At 33.8% G+C, this 12,606-nt stretch overlaps 1 protein-coding gene across 4 annotated transcripts in view; it reads left to right on the top strand.

Moving 5' to 3' along the window:
- The window catches only part of LOC108711038 (dynein heavy chain 3, axonemal), a 555,753-nt gene that overhangs the window by 244,022 nt on the left and 299,125 nt on the right, over window positions 1-12,606 (top strand). For all 4 annotated transcript variants that reach the window (XM_018252361.2, XM_041586281.1, XM_041586280.1 and 1 more), the window contains exons 25-26: window positions 420-572; window positions 4,775-4,916. In XM_018252361.2, the coding sequence (XP_018107850.1) occupies window positions 420-572; window positions 4,775-4,916 (295 nt within the window). The remainder of the gene's footprint in view (window positions 1-419; window positions 573-4,774; window positions 4,917-12,606) is intronic.

Below are 12,606 nucleotides of genomic sequence, written 5' to 3' on the forward strand. Positions count from 1 at the left end.
GGATTTTTACAAAAAAAGCTTAGAAAACTGATGGGGAAGGTCCCCATAGGCTAACATTGTACCTCGGTAGGTTTAAACTGCCGAAGTATATAGTCAAAGTTTTTTTTAAAGAGACAGTACTTCGACTATCCAATGGTTGAATAGTCGAACGATTTTTACTTCGAATCGAAGTCGAAGGTCATAGTAGCCTATTCGATGGTCAAAAAATACTTTGAAATTCGAGTTTTTTTCATTTGAATCCTTCACATGAGCTTAGTAAATGTGCCCCACAAAGTAATAGTTAGTAGAGGAATTAGCCAGGGCCACGTTCAATCTGTGGGCTGCTCTAAATCATGCCATTCAAGTGTGAGTTGAGCAATGAACTGAATTAGCAATGTTTTCAGCAATAACTTGAAGCAATTTTCTGTTTAATTATTTAGGTGGAAAAAACTATGAAAACATCTCTTCAAGAAGTTATGACTCAGTCTATCACAGCTTATGGAGAAACATTACGCAAAAAATGGGTTTTAAATTGGCCAGGGCAGGTGGTCTTGGCATCTAGCATGGTACATTGGACGATGGAAGTTTCACAGGTAACCTAATTACTTAATTAACAGAATTTGCTTCTAATCATATTTTGTTGTAGATATATAGATTTCAATATATTCATTGCCATGTATATCATCTTTAAAACACCTGAAATAAAAAATACAGTTAAAGGAAAACTATACCCCAAAAATTAACACTTAAGCACCAGATAGTTCATATCATATTAAGTGTCATATTAAAGAATCTTACCAAACTGGAATATATATTTAAGTAAATATTGCCATTTTACATCTCTTGCCTTGAGCCACCATTTCGTGATGGTGTCTGTGCTGTCTCAGAGATCACCTGACCAGAAATACTACAACTCTAAATGTAACAGGAAGAAGTGTGGAAGCAAAAGACACAACTCTGTCTGTTAATTGGCTCATGTGACCTAACATGTATGGTTTGTTGGTTTGTATGTGTGCACAGTGAATCCTACGATCCCAGGGGGCGGCCCTTATTTTTTAAAATGGCAATTTTCTATTTATGATTACCCAATGGCACATACTACTAGAAAAGTATATTATTATGAAAATGGTTTATTTACATGAAGCAGGATTTTACATATGTGCTGTTTTATGCAATATCTTTTTATAGAGACCTACATTGTTTGGGGGGTATAGTTTTCCTTTAACTTTTTCAGTTTTGTTTAGTAATATTTTATTACTTTGAGAACATTGACCATATTGTATTAGTTACTTTATGCACACACACCAAAGAGCATCTCAAGAAAGTTAATTTACTAAAAATGCACCATATATCAATATAGCCGAATCACAACTGACAAATGGCTCATTACAGATCAGTCATATAGAGATCTTCTCACCTGCACTCCTTTTTTTCTTTAGATCCATAGTGGTGCCACGTATTTATGGTTATTTTGCAGGATATCACTATATACTCCAATACAATTGAAAATAGGAATAACAATTTACAGGCACTTTGCCTTTTATTAAACCACAGACGTATTTGCCCAGAGAAGTCAATAGTTTAAGGAAACATCAGGATTATCACGGTACAAACTTTTTCTCGACTTGCCTATTTTTATAAAATCACAGAAATAAATTGCAAAACAAAACTTTCCACGATTTCGAGTACAATAAAGCTCAATCGGCCATGTCCAACAGAGATTTTTGATAAATCAGCCCACAAGTGTGGGATTATGGATCCCAGATATAAAAAATATTTTAATCATAGAATAAGCATAGGTAATACATTGCAGCAGAGCAGTTACACTTAGCATTCAATTAATTGTTAATATAGCAAATAGCAATTTTTCATATTTGACTAAACTACAAAATTTCAAATATGCACTTAAAAAAAAAAAGTCAAACCGTAAAAACTAGAATGCTTAAAAATGTGAAAAAAGCAAATGCAACACAGGGAAATCACATTCTACACTTCATTTTCAATGAGTTAAATTTCCAATTGATTTTAAAAACTCCAATTAAAAAATAGCTTGAAATTTAAAAATACACCCTTGACTTTTACATTATCAGTTTTTAGATTATACATTTTTTAATCTCAAATTATTATTTGTGAGTTTTTCTGCAAAAAAAAATTATATTTCAGTAAAAACACAAATGTAAATGTTGATAAATCTGCCCATTACTATCGGAAATCTATTTAAGATGCCCTAAGCTATTTTTCATAATAAGATATTAAAGAATTAATGGTAATAATTTGATCTGAAAGATTATTTTATAAAAATGAGTACACATAATGGTGGAATTTTCATAGATCTGCTTAGTTTTTTGGCATTAGACAATGGTGCACTAGACCATGGCTGTTTAAGAACTAGCTGTCAATTACCAGCCAATATAGCAAATAGTAAAAAGAAATTGTATAACCTTTAACTTGGGAAAAAATATTATTAAAGAGAATAGTATCTTGAGGTTTTGAACAGTTCAGGCCAACAAATGCAATTATGTCATTCAAAAATCTGTTAACCTCTATAAAGGTTATTCAGAAGGCTTTTACACCAGGGTAACCACAGCACTGCTGTATGTCTAGAATCTGAAATATATTACAGCTTTAGTTGAAGCTCATAAAACAATATACTATAGGTCTTTGTTCCTATTGTGATTTTGGCATTTTTATTTTCCACAATCAAATAGAAAAAAAGATCAAAAAGAAAAAATGCCCTAAAGACCTAAAGTGGAACAGTCATAGATTGTGTTTGCTTTTACATGAATCTTTTATACAGATATTTAGGGGCAGAATTATCAAAGTATTAAATTAGAGCTCTCCACAGAAAAACTAACTTACTTTCTAGTGTAGGTTTCCAGACAGTTGGGTCAGCTACACAACCATGTTAGGAAGGTTCATGTGCAGTTATATTAGGACATGTAGATATATTAGTTAAATAGATGGTTGTTTCTAAATTTTGTAAAACAAAGTTTATGTCAATGACTTGACATGTGAATTCTACTTTATGATTAGGGTAATATATAGGATAGGGGACAGGTGCCATTTGAAATATATGTGAGCTGAAAATGTATTTTTTGAGTATTTGTGAGACGTGAAAACCCTGCCTTTTAATTTATAAAGGCTGTTCAGATCTGTACATATACAACTCTGAGGCGTTAATGTATTTTCTCTGAAGCACAAAGTATTACTTTAAGGACATATTTATTATGTTATATAAAAAACAGTGGTATAATACGCCACACATCTCCAGGCTTCGCCTTGTAAAAAAACGGCATAAAAAATAGCATTTTTATGGGGTTTTTTCTTAGAGTGAATTCCACTGGCAGCAATGTAAAATAACTGTGGCAAATCTGGCATTTGCATGGCATACAATTACATACACCTTGATAAATTCCCATTTAAGTTACACTGCTTTTTACAAAGTTTTTATTAAAACAGAAGGCATTCACATACTGTATCTCATGCAATACACTGCCTTAAAAACAAATATTAGAGACTTTAACATTCATGTTAGTACTTATCAGCAGGGACATGCAAATTAGTGATGTGTGGGTCGGGTTTTACCTGACCTGAACCTGTCCAATATCTGCCCTCCCTCCACCTGCTCTCACCGACCCCGACTTCCGTATTCCTTTTATAGACCTGCGCCGACCTGCCCCTCCGATAATTTCACAAAAGGGGCGGGGAGCAGAGCCAGCTCGTGTCTATAAAAGTTGAAGTCGGAAGCCGGCATTGTAAGGTCACGGGTGGGGAGAGCAGGCAGAAGAGCTCAACCCGGACCTGCCTACGACCTAGAAAAGCCTGAACCTGCCCGACCCGCGGGTCCTGCGGGTATTGAGCCTGCCTGCACATCACTAGTGCAAATGGCTCTTTAATGCCCTAGTATTCCTGCTGCCAACTATGCATCCAGATCTTAGGAAGATCAGATGCAGATCACTCTAGCTGTATCTTATTATCTGAATAAGCCTGCATCTGATATTGGGGAGGATATCATTTTGACCCTTCACAGGGGCCAATAGGTTGCAGAACTGGACAAGTGTGTATTTATTGGGAGCCTAAACCTGCTTGTGTAAGTCAAATTTAGAAAGAGACTCACGTATGATTTGAAAAGAATTACATTTAAAAAATTAAAAATAATGTTCCAGTCAACTGCTCTTTGTCCATGGAGAGAGCCAATTTTTTAATTTCCTTTTGGTCCATGAAAACACTTAAAATAATGCCTTGAAGAGTCTGAAATATACAGTAGTTACTTTGGTTGGTTGTTATTGCAGTAAACATTATTGCAATGTCTATACCTGAGAGAAGCAAGAATCAGTTTCTGTGTTGAGAAAATAATGGCAATGTTTTAAATGATGCTCTCTGATTCATTTTGTTTGCTTAAAAAAAATACAAATTGTAATCATTTTAATGATTCACAATCAGTTTCTCTTTCCTTCATATTCCAAAATGTAAGATGTACACATCAATGAAATATTTCAAATGTTATTATAATGGCTTTACTGTTTAGCATTTAAGAAAAAAACAAAACACGATTCTTTTTACTTGGCAAGTAAAATATGCTTACCAATAATTTCTTATTAAATGTCACAAGTATTTTATAATTTAAAATGTGCAGTTGGTTTTAGATAGAAAGTCTCTTGTGAATTATGAAGCACATATTATTCATAAATTATAGCAAATATAGAAGAATGTATCAAATTAAAAACAAAACTACATTATGCTCCATAAACCCATGGATTATTCTTAATGCTCTTTGGCTCTCCTTATGTTTCAGGCTATTATGCAAAAAGCAGGACTGCAAACATATTTGAATGAATGCAGTGAACAAATTGAAGACATTGTCAATTTAGTAAGAGGAATGTTGACGAAAATGGAACGGATTACTCTCGGTGCCTTGATTACTAGTGATGTTCATGGTTTGTACATTTTGTAAATGGCTTAGTTATTCTTAATAATACAAAATGTAATATATATATAATGTAAAATAATGTTAAGCATTTTATTTGACTGCTTCTATAAGTCTCTGATGGACAATGTCCTGGGGGAACATTAATCACTGAATGTGATAATCACATCCGACAGAAATGATCAAGGGTCTTGAATACATTCACGTCAGTTGTAGCTGTGATATTAGAGGCCATGTAAACTTGAATAAACCAAACAAAATTTGAGCAGAATGTCAAAATATTTTATATGTATGCATGTCAGAGTGTATATAAGAAAATTTAAATATTGCAGTGGTAACATCCATAACTTGAACAAAAATATGGTGTGTTATTTAGAGGGCCATTTATTAAAATAGAATTTTAGTGGTATTCAAGCTTTTTGTAACCACATTTAACTCGAATGTAATATGTGTAATTGATGCAAAAAAAGTTTGCGAAGACCATTGTAAATGTTAGCGACCATGTTTACTTCCTTTTTGACCGATTACAGACCTCAATGACTTCCTCGTAAAGTTTGTGACCAAATTACTTTTGTTAACATCCGCAGTGTATGTAATCAAATTTTGCAATCGCAGGTGTTTGACTTCTGTTGGGACCTTGACTGCTTTTGCTTGGTGAAGTTTTGTATCAGACTTTTTATTGATTTTAAACTTAGGATCAGATTCATTAAGGTTTGAGTTGTTTAGTTTTTGAGTTAGTTTTTTAGTCAAAACTCACATTTTCGGGTTAAAAAAACTTTTTTTTTAAAAATAAAAAATTAAATTTGTTGAGATGTATTATACCCTGACCCTGGAAATTGCCTGAATCCACAAAAATACCATCTAAAGCCTGTTGAGGTCATGTAGGAATCAATGGCAGATGATTGAGTTTTTTTCAGAGGGTTTTGCCCAAAAACACAAATAATTTGTGTGATTCAAGTTTTTTACCACGGAAATCTCGAATAATTGGAGTTTTCAGTTTTTTTCCCATTTGGGGTTTTCCTTAAATAAGATACCATTCAAAATGCAAGTTTATTCGAGTTCATTAGAGGTATAAAAAAACACTTGACCTTTGATAAATAACCCCCTTAGTGAATCTTGAATTTTTATAGTTTTAGAAAAATTTAAAAAGCACGCATTTTTAGAGAAATAATATGATTTATGAAAAAAGACCGAATGTTAGTAACTTGACCCTTAAGTGTCAATTTAATATTTGTAAAAGTAATGAAACAATATGCTGTGACTGGCCAGCCTGCTTTGGTATTATTTATCAATATTTGTATCTTTTTCACAATTCGATATTTTAGCTAAAAATCAGGAATTTAATAATGATTTCCTAGCCAAAATGCTAAATATTTATTTAAATTCGAGTTTTGTAAATGCACTAAAGTAAAACATGAATTTGAGGTATTACATTTTCCCCACAGTTTTATTTTCTAAAGCTTAGAGGTCTTTAAATAAACTCACATTTGCCAAACTGTTGTCAAATTCCAGAAACATTTTTCACAAAACTAGCTGTAGCCTTTGAAAAACAATTGCAGAGTGATCTGAGCACATTTTAAGAATGAAATATTCTTGTGATCATTCTTACTGTGAAACACCTCCAGCAATACAATATTTGAACATGTTGTTTCACAATTAAATGGACTTTTCCACACTAACGACCCTTGAGCTCCAGTATTTTTCATAGAAATAGAGCTTTGACAAACTGGAACATATTGAATAAACAACACATTTTTACAACATTTTAATTAATTGATCTTTAATGTGAGTGAATTGTTCTTTACAAAATAATGTTTTTTAAAGAATATTTAATGCAAATGATGTATATAAGTGGATTTATGTCAATCATCCCCTCACCTTTTGTTCTATACAATATCTTAGACCAGTAATTGTATTAGAAAACCTAGTGGTTTGAAATATTTAGCAAAGAGTGGAAAGAAATATGATTATTTGTAAATAAATTCATGGGCAGGAGTTTGTTATATTAACTTACTATAGCAGAACAAAATGGACCTTATTTCCTCGAAAGGCAGCTTATATACTGGTGTTCACTATTTAAAAGTTCATTTTTCCTGGCTTGACTCGGTAAGCATGTTTAGAAAGTAGATGCTCTGCACTTGCAAAGGGAATATAAGTAGTTCCCAGACTTATAGAACATCTTGGTTAGTTTTTCCTAGAATTTCAATTGACTGTGAGACTGTTGAGAGTTTTGAAATAGAAAAAACAGTACAGTATGGCAGTGCTAATATCCCTATATCAAGCAAACATGTTGATAACAGAGGTCTCAGTAAATCTTGCTATCACTGCCATCTCTAGATCCTTTTGCTATTATACATCCTGTCATATTCCGGTGAGACCTAAACCTTATTTAGCAACGTTCACAATTTTGCACTAAAACTTAAAAATTCAAATCATAGTTTCAAAAACGTATTAAGCATGAAAAAGTTGAAAAACTGGTATGTAAAACATCAGCATCTAAAAACTTGTGAGGCCATGTGGAAGTTGATGAGAGTTGTCCTAGGGATATTAAAACTCTTTATTCGGCTTGAGTTTTTCTAACTTTTTTTTTGAGCTTGTAAGCTCACAAATTCAAAGCATTTGATTTGTATTCAACAATTCTATTCAATCAAGTTTTTTTATATTTGGATTTTTTAATAAATATGCAAACATTTGAGGTTTTTTTTTAATGTGAGGTTATTCAAAGTAGAAAACACCTCTAAAGTTACAAATATTAAAATTCTGATGAATGGGCTTCCCCATATTCTGAAGATATATTCTATGCATCATGATGCATGTTGCTGAGATAATGTAGTTATATCCTCTTTTTGTTATTAGTGAAGTATTGCAAGTTTTACATCTGTGTCGAGATGGGATTATCTTTTCATGGCAACACATCCTGAAAATGGTTAGGGAAGATTTGCGAATTGTCAGCTAAACTACACTGCCTTAGCACATTAATCAAACCTGGTGGCAGCTCAGTCTTGGAGGAATGCTCATAGTTTCAAATGTTTATATGCATATTGGCATTACTCTACACAAAGGTGCCATTACTTGAAAAAGAAATTAACTTACAATTCCACACTAATTTTAAATACATCATCATGTCATTTGTCTAATGATTATCATCTGTCACTCCTAATTCTGCTGAGAGAAATGGGTTACAGTACTCTGTTTTTAGCATAGCTTAATTAATAATTGTGTCATGGATTCCTTGAGGTATTTACATTTTATAATGGCCTTATAATGTTTTATCGGCATGATTATATTTTAAAACACCTTGCTTAGACCATCTTTGAAAATCAGTGTCATATTAAAATAATGGTAAAGGTTTATCAGGCAAGCTAGTTGTAATTTTTTTACAGGCAGTTAGTATTTTTTTCTCTCTACCTGTGTAACTCTAACCAGGGAGTTTATTCTTTCTTCATTTTGCTTAATAGGAATGATCAATAAATGCATGTTTATGATTTTATTTCTATGTTTTGGCTTCATAATAGAAGTGAAAACATTTGATATCTGGGCTCAGGGTCCTGAGGGTGTTAAAAAAGAATTTTAGTTTTGAATGACAAATAAAGATTATGCAGCATGTCTTTGCCTGAACATCTATCCATTGACAGCACTCCAATTTCATTAAAACCGCCTTTAATAATTGGAGTGCTGTCAATGGATAGATGTTCATGTACTATGGGGGAGCCCCTGTGAACAGGCTCAGGGATATGCACCCAAAAGCAAAGTTGGCCGAGAAAGTAATTGCGGTTTAACTGGAACTGTATGTGTTTGCCTGAGCAGTGGGTGGCTGATGATACAGAGTAATAAAGTGGCTCAGTATAATCACAAGAAATGTCATTAGTTTTTTAAACCAATACTTGGTAGAAAAGGCATATGGAGATCATGCTTTGGTGAAAACCTTCACTTCACCCCTTTTAGTTTTTGTGTGGAGACATATTTGGTACTTTGTCACATTAGGTCGTTCAATCTCAAATAAGCAGATGCACTTTTTTCCCATTGATTGTTGATTGGTGAAGTTTTGTCTATGATGCCTTGCTTTTTTTTATTTCTGCCTTTTTATTATACAATAAGAGTAGCTGTCAATTTCTTGAAACTGAAGTTCTCCTTTCATCTTACAAATAGATTTTTTTATGCTTGTCATTTGTGTCAATGCATCTTTTCTACTTCAGGCATTTTCAGAGTTGAAGCATTTCTTTGCAATGTTTATATTACCGTTTTTTTTTTTCTGGACCAAACTTCATGGTTTCATGGCTTTTAAAGCCACCTGACTTGATGCAATAAAATAAATAATTGACCAAATGCTAAAACAGCTGTATTTATAAGCTACATATGTGAATTATGTTAAACTTTAGAAAAACAGTATTTTATTGTGCCATTTGGGATGTCAAACAGCTTGGTAATGATAAATCTGTTCTTTGGCCTTAGATATAATTGAATACAGAGAAACTCAGATTTGTGCCAAGCATGTGTGAACTATTCATAAAAGTCTGAGAAACCTGCAGTTAGAATTATAAACATTTGCATGAACATTCATTTGGGTAAAAGGAAGCAGGTACAATAAGCATACAGAATAAACTTATTCAGAAACACATTAAGAAAAAAAAAAAAGCATTATATATGTATATTTATCCACTGACTCTGCAAGGGACATAAGATAAAATTTATTTGAACATGACACTAAAGTTACATTAGCGACTAAAAAAACTGGAGATAAGATCTTCTATGAAAAATGATGGCCATCTTTAATTTTATTTAAATACACATATTTAAATAAAAACTGTTCTAAATACTCACTGATTCTCTAGCTATGCTAAGTGTGATCTTATTTAAAGCGAAATGCTTGAATTACTACATTTTACTTAAGCTTTGTACATTTTTCCCTTGATCTATAGATGTTATTCAACCCAAGTAATCTGTACCTGAAAAGCTTTCAATATTATAGTATTTGTAATGTAGGTGTGAAATCCCAATTTAGGTGTGGAATTCCATATCCATAAACCTGATATTTGTATTTCTAAAAATTACCTCCTTTTTTTCTAATTGTACAGAACCTTGACATTCATGGTTACAGAGCTACATGAATCCATATTGTGACAAAGCAATCCTATTGCATTTATTTAACATTTACATTTTATGTTATTTAACATTTATTTTTAGCAGCTATAAGGTATGGTGATCCCAATTACAGAACAATCCTTCTACCTGTAGTTGTTTAATATCCTCTACCTGTAATATTTTCGAGGATTAGGTAGGGGGTGCTGTGGAGGCTGATGAGGGAAGGGTGAGTCAAAGGGGTTGCATGACCCAAAGGGAACATGGCAAGGAAAGGCAGGAATGGAGTGACAAGGTCGATGAGTCAGACTGGTACAGGAGCAGAGCAGAACAGGACAGAGAGGGCGAAGATCAGGACAGGAACAGACAGGATGAAGAGGGCGAAGAGTCAGGACAGGAACAGACTGGTTGGGACAGGACATTGTGGGTGTAGATCAGGAGCAGACAGAAAGGATGGACAGGATGGTGCAGGAATATATAGGGAATAGAGTGAAACGATAGTATAGGATGGTGCAGGTGTAGACCGGGTCAAACTAAGGACAGAGTGCAGAAGGAGACTAGAGCAGAAGGAGACTGGAGCAGATAGCAGGAGAGGGGATAGGCACATCAAGACAATACAAGGTTCAGAGCCAGGCAGGACAAGACAGGGAAGGCAACGCAAGGTAAGACAGAATAGGAAGGAGGCCAGAACAGGAACCCTTAGCAAGGGACAATGCCACACTGCTAGGATGGGAACCAATGCTCAGCACAAGAGTGTTTGGAGGGCTGGTCTTATATAGGGCAGAGTCAGCCCTGATTGGCTGACTGCAACCAATCAGGCTGCTGCTGGGCTGGGGCTGCAGAGGCCAGGTAACATATAGTGAGCAACCCTACAGGCTGCTCACCTGGCCAAATGGTTAAGGTATCGAGCCAGGCACTGGCCCTGGCACTAATCCTAGCAGAGCCTGACAAATATACTCTATATCGGATGTGTTTTTATTTAATAGGTTTTTTATTGCACATAATTGAACAGGCCAACCCATTTCATCTGGATATGAAATATGTCATATAAAACACAAATTCTTTGGCAAGACTTTGACTAATATGGTGCTACAGGAAGAGATGCTGCTCCAATGTGTGAATCAGTAACTATGCTACAGAAGCTAAAGGTGCAGGGGTGATGTAACCACTGTGTATACTATGGATTCCAAAAAAATGTGCTCAGGAACTGCAGAGGTATCTACTGCCAAGTGTACAGACCCAGATCACTGATTTGATCTAATTACCACATGCATTACTTTATAGTGGAATGCATGAAACTGAAAATGTTAGGCTCTTGCTTACATTTCAGAAGAGATGTACTCTGCTGGGTTATGTTCTACTCTATTTACTTTGTTATTACTGTTACATAATCAGAAACTCAAGCTGTTGGCTGGACCAGAGCATGATGATTGAAGTTCACTGGGTAAACACTGTTTTTATTACATTTTTCATAAAAAGAAAATGTTTTTGTGGTAACATGATATAGTTTATTGACTAAATGTAAGCATGCAAATTTTTAAGAAAAAAATAGAATCTTCAGGCATTTTCATTATGTTTCAATAAAAGGGCACTTAACTGATCTAAAGGTGAAAATTACAGTCCCTAATGCAATACTTATTTATACTTATAAATACTATAGGAAATACTATAAGTAAGCTCAACCAGTGGTTCTGGTCCATGTTGCTAGCTATGTTACTAGCATCAGCTATGGGTATTGGAAACAGTTATTTGTTTACAGCTTTGTATATCAAGGGTTTAAAATGTGTATCATTTATAGACTGTAGTTAAACAGCTGCTAAGTAATTACAGTCACTATTTTTATCTAGTGCTTCTAATGTTATAAAAAGTGCATGTAGAAATTTTAAGAGGCCACACGTCCCTCGTAACATTTTTAATGAAAGCACAGTGATATATATGACCACTTCCTTCAGTTACATTATACAGTCAGAGGACCTTTATCAAAGTATCCAAGGGGCTGATCAAAAATCAAAATGGCAGTCTTTCTGTGGAGAATGTGGAGAAAAACTATGGACATAAAAAATGCAAAAATATTTTCTAAACCATTGAATAGTCAAAATGTATTAAAGAAAAAAAAAAGTTGCCAGAAAAAACTAAGTGAACAAAAAAAAGAAGTCAGTGGTAATAGTCTCTTCATTAATGTCTTTATTTTCCCACTTTATTAAAACAATCTAGGTGTTTACCCTCATTAAAAATGAATGGAACAATATGAAGTTTCATTTCAGTGAAAAATGCACAAGAGTATATGATTTAGCTTTTTTTCTTAAATAAGGTACTGCTTGAGGAAAAAAGAAAAGAAAAATTGTCTGCATTTTGCTAGCATTTTCCACCCTTGCTCATAAAATGACTGAAAATAAAAAAAGAATTATCTGAAAAACAAAGGGCCTTAAAATTTCAAGTTAGCGAGGGGGGGGGGCCCCTCGCTAACTTGAAATTTTAAGGCCCTTTGTTTTTCAGATAATTCTTTTTTTATTTTCAGTCATTTTATTTTTTTAACAAACTGTCAATATGTTACACAGTGCTGACCATGTAATATGCTATGGACCAATGCTTTGTACCATGAACTACACATATGACTCTTC

Source organism: Xenopus laevis, chromosome 3L (assembly GCF_017654675.1).
Source record: "Xenopus laevis strain J_2021 chromosome 3L, Xenopus_laevis_v10.1, whole genome shotgun sequence".
In the NCBI taxonomy this organism is placed as follows: domain Eukaryota; kingdom Metazoa; phylum Chordata; class Amphibia; order Anura; family Pipidae; genus Xenopus; species Xenopus laevis.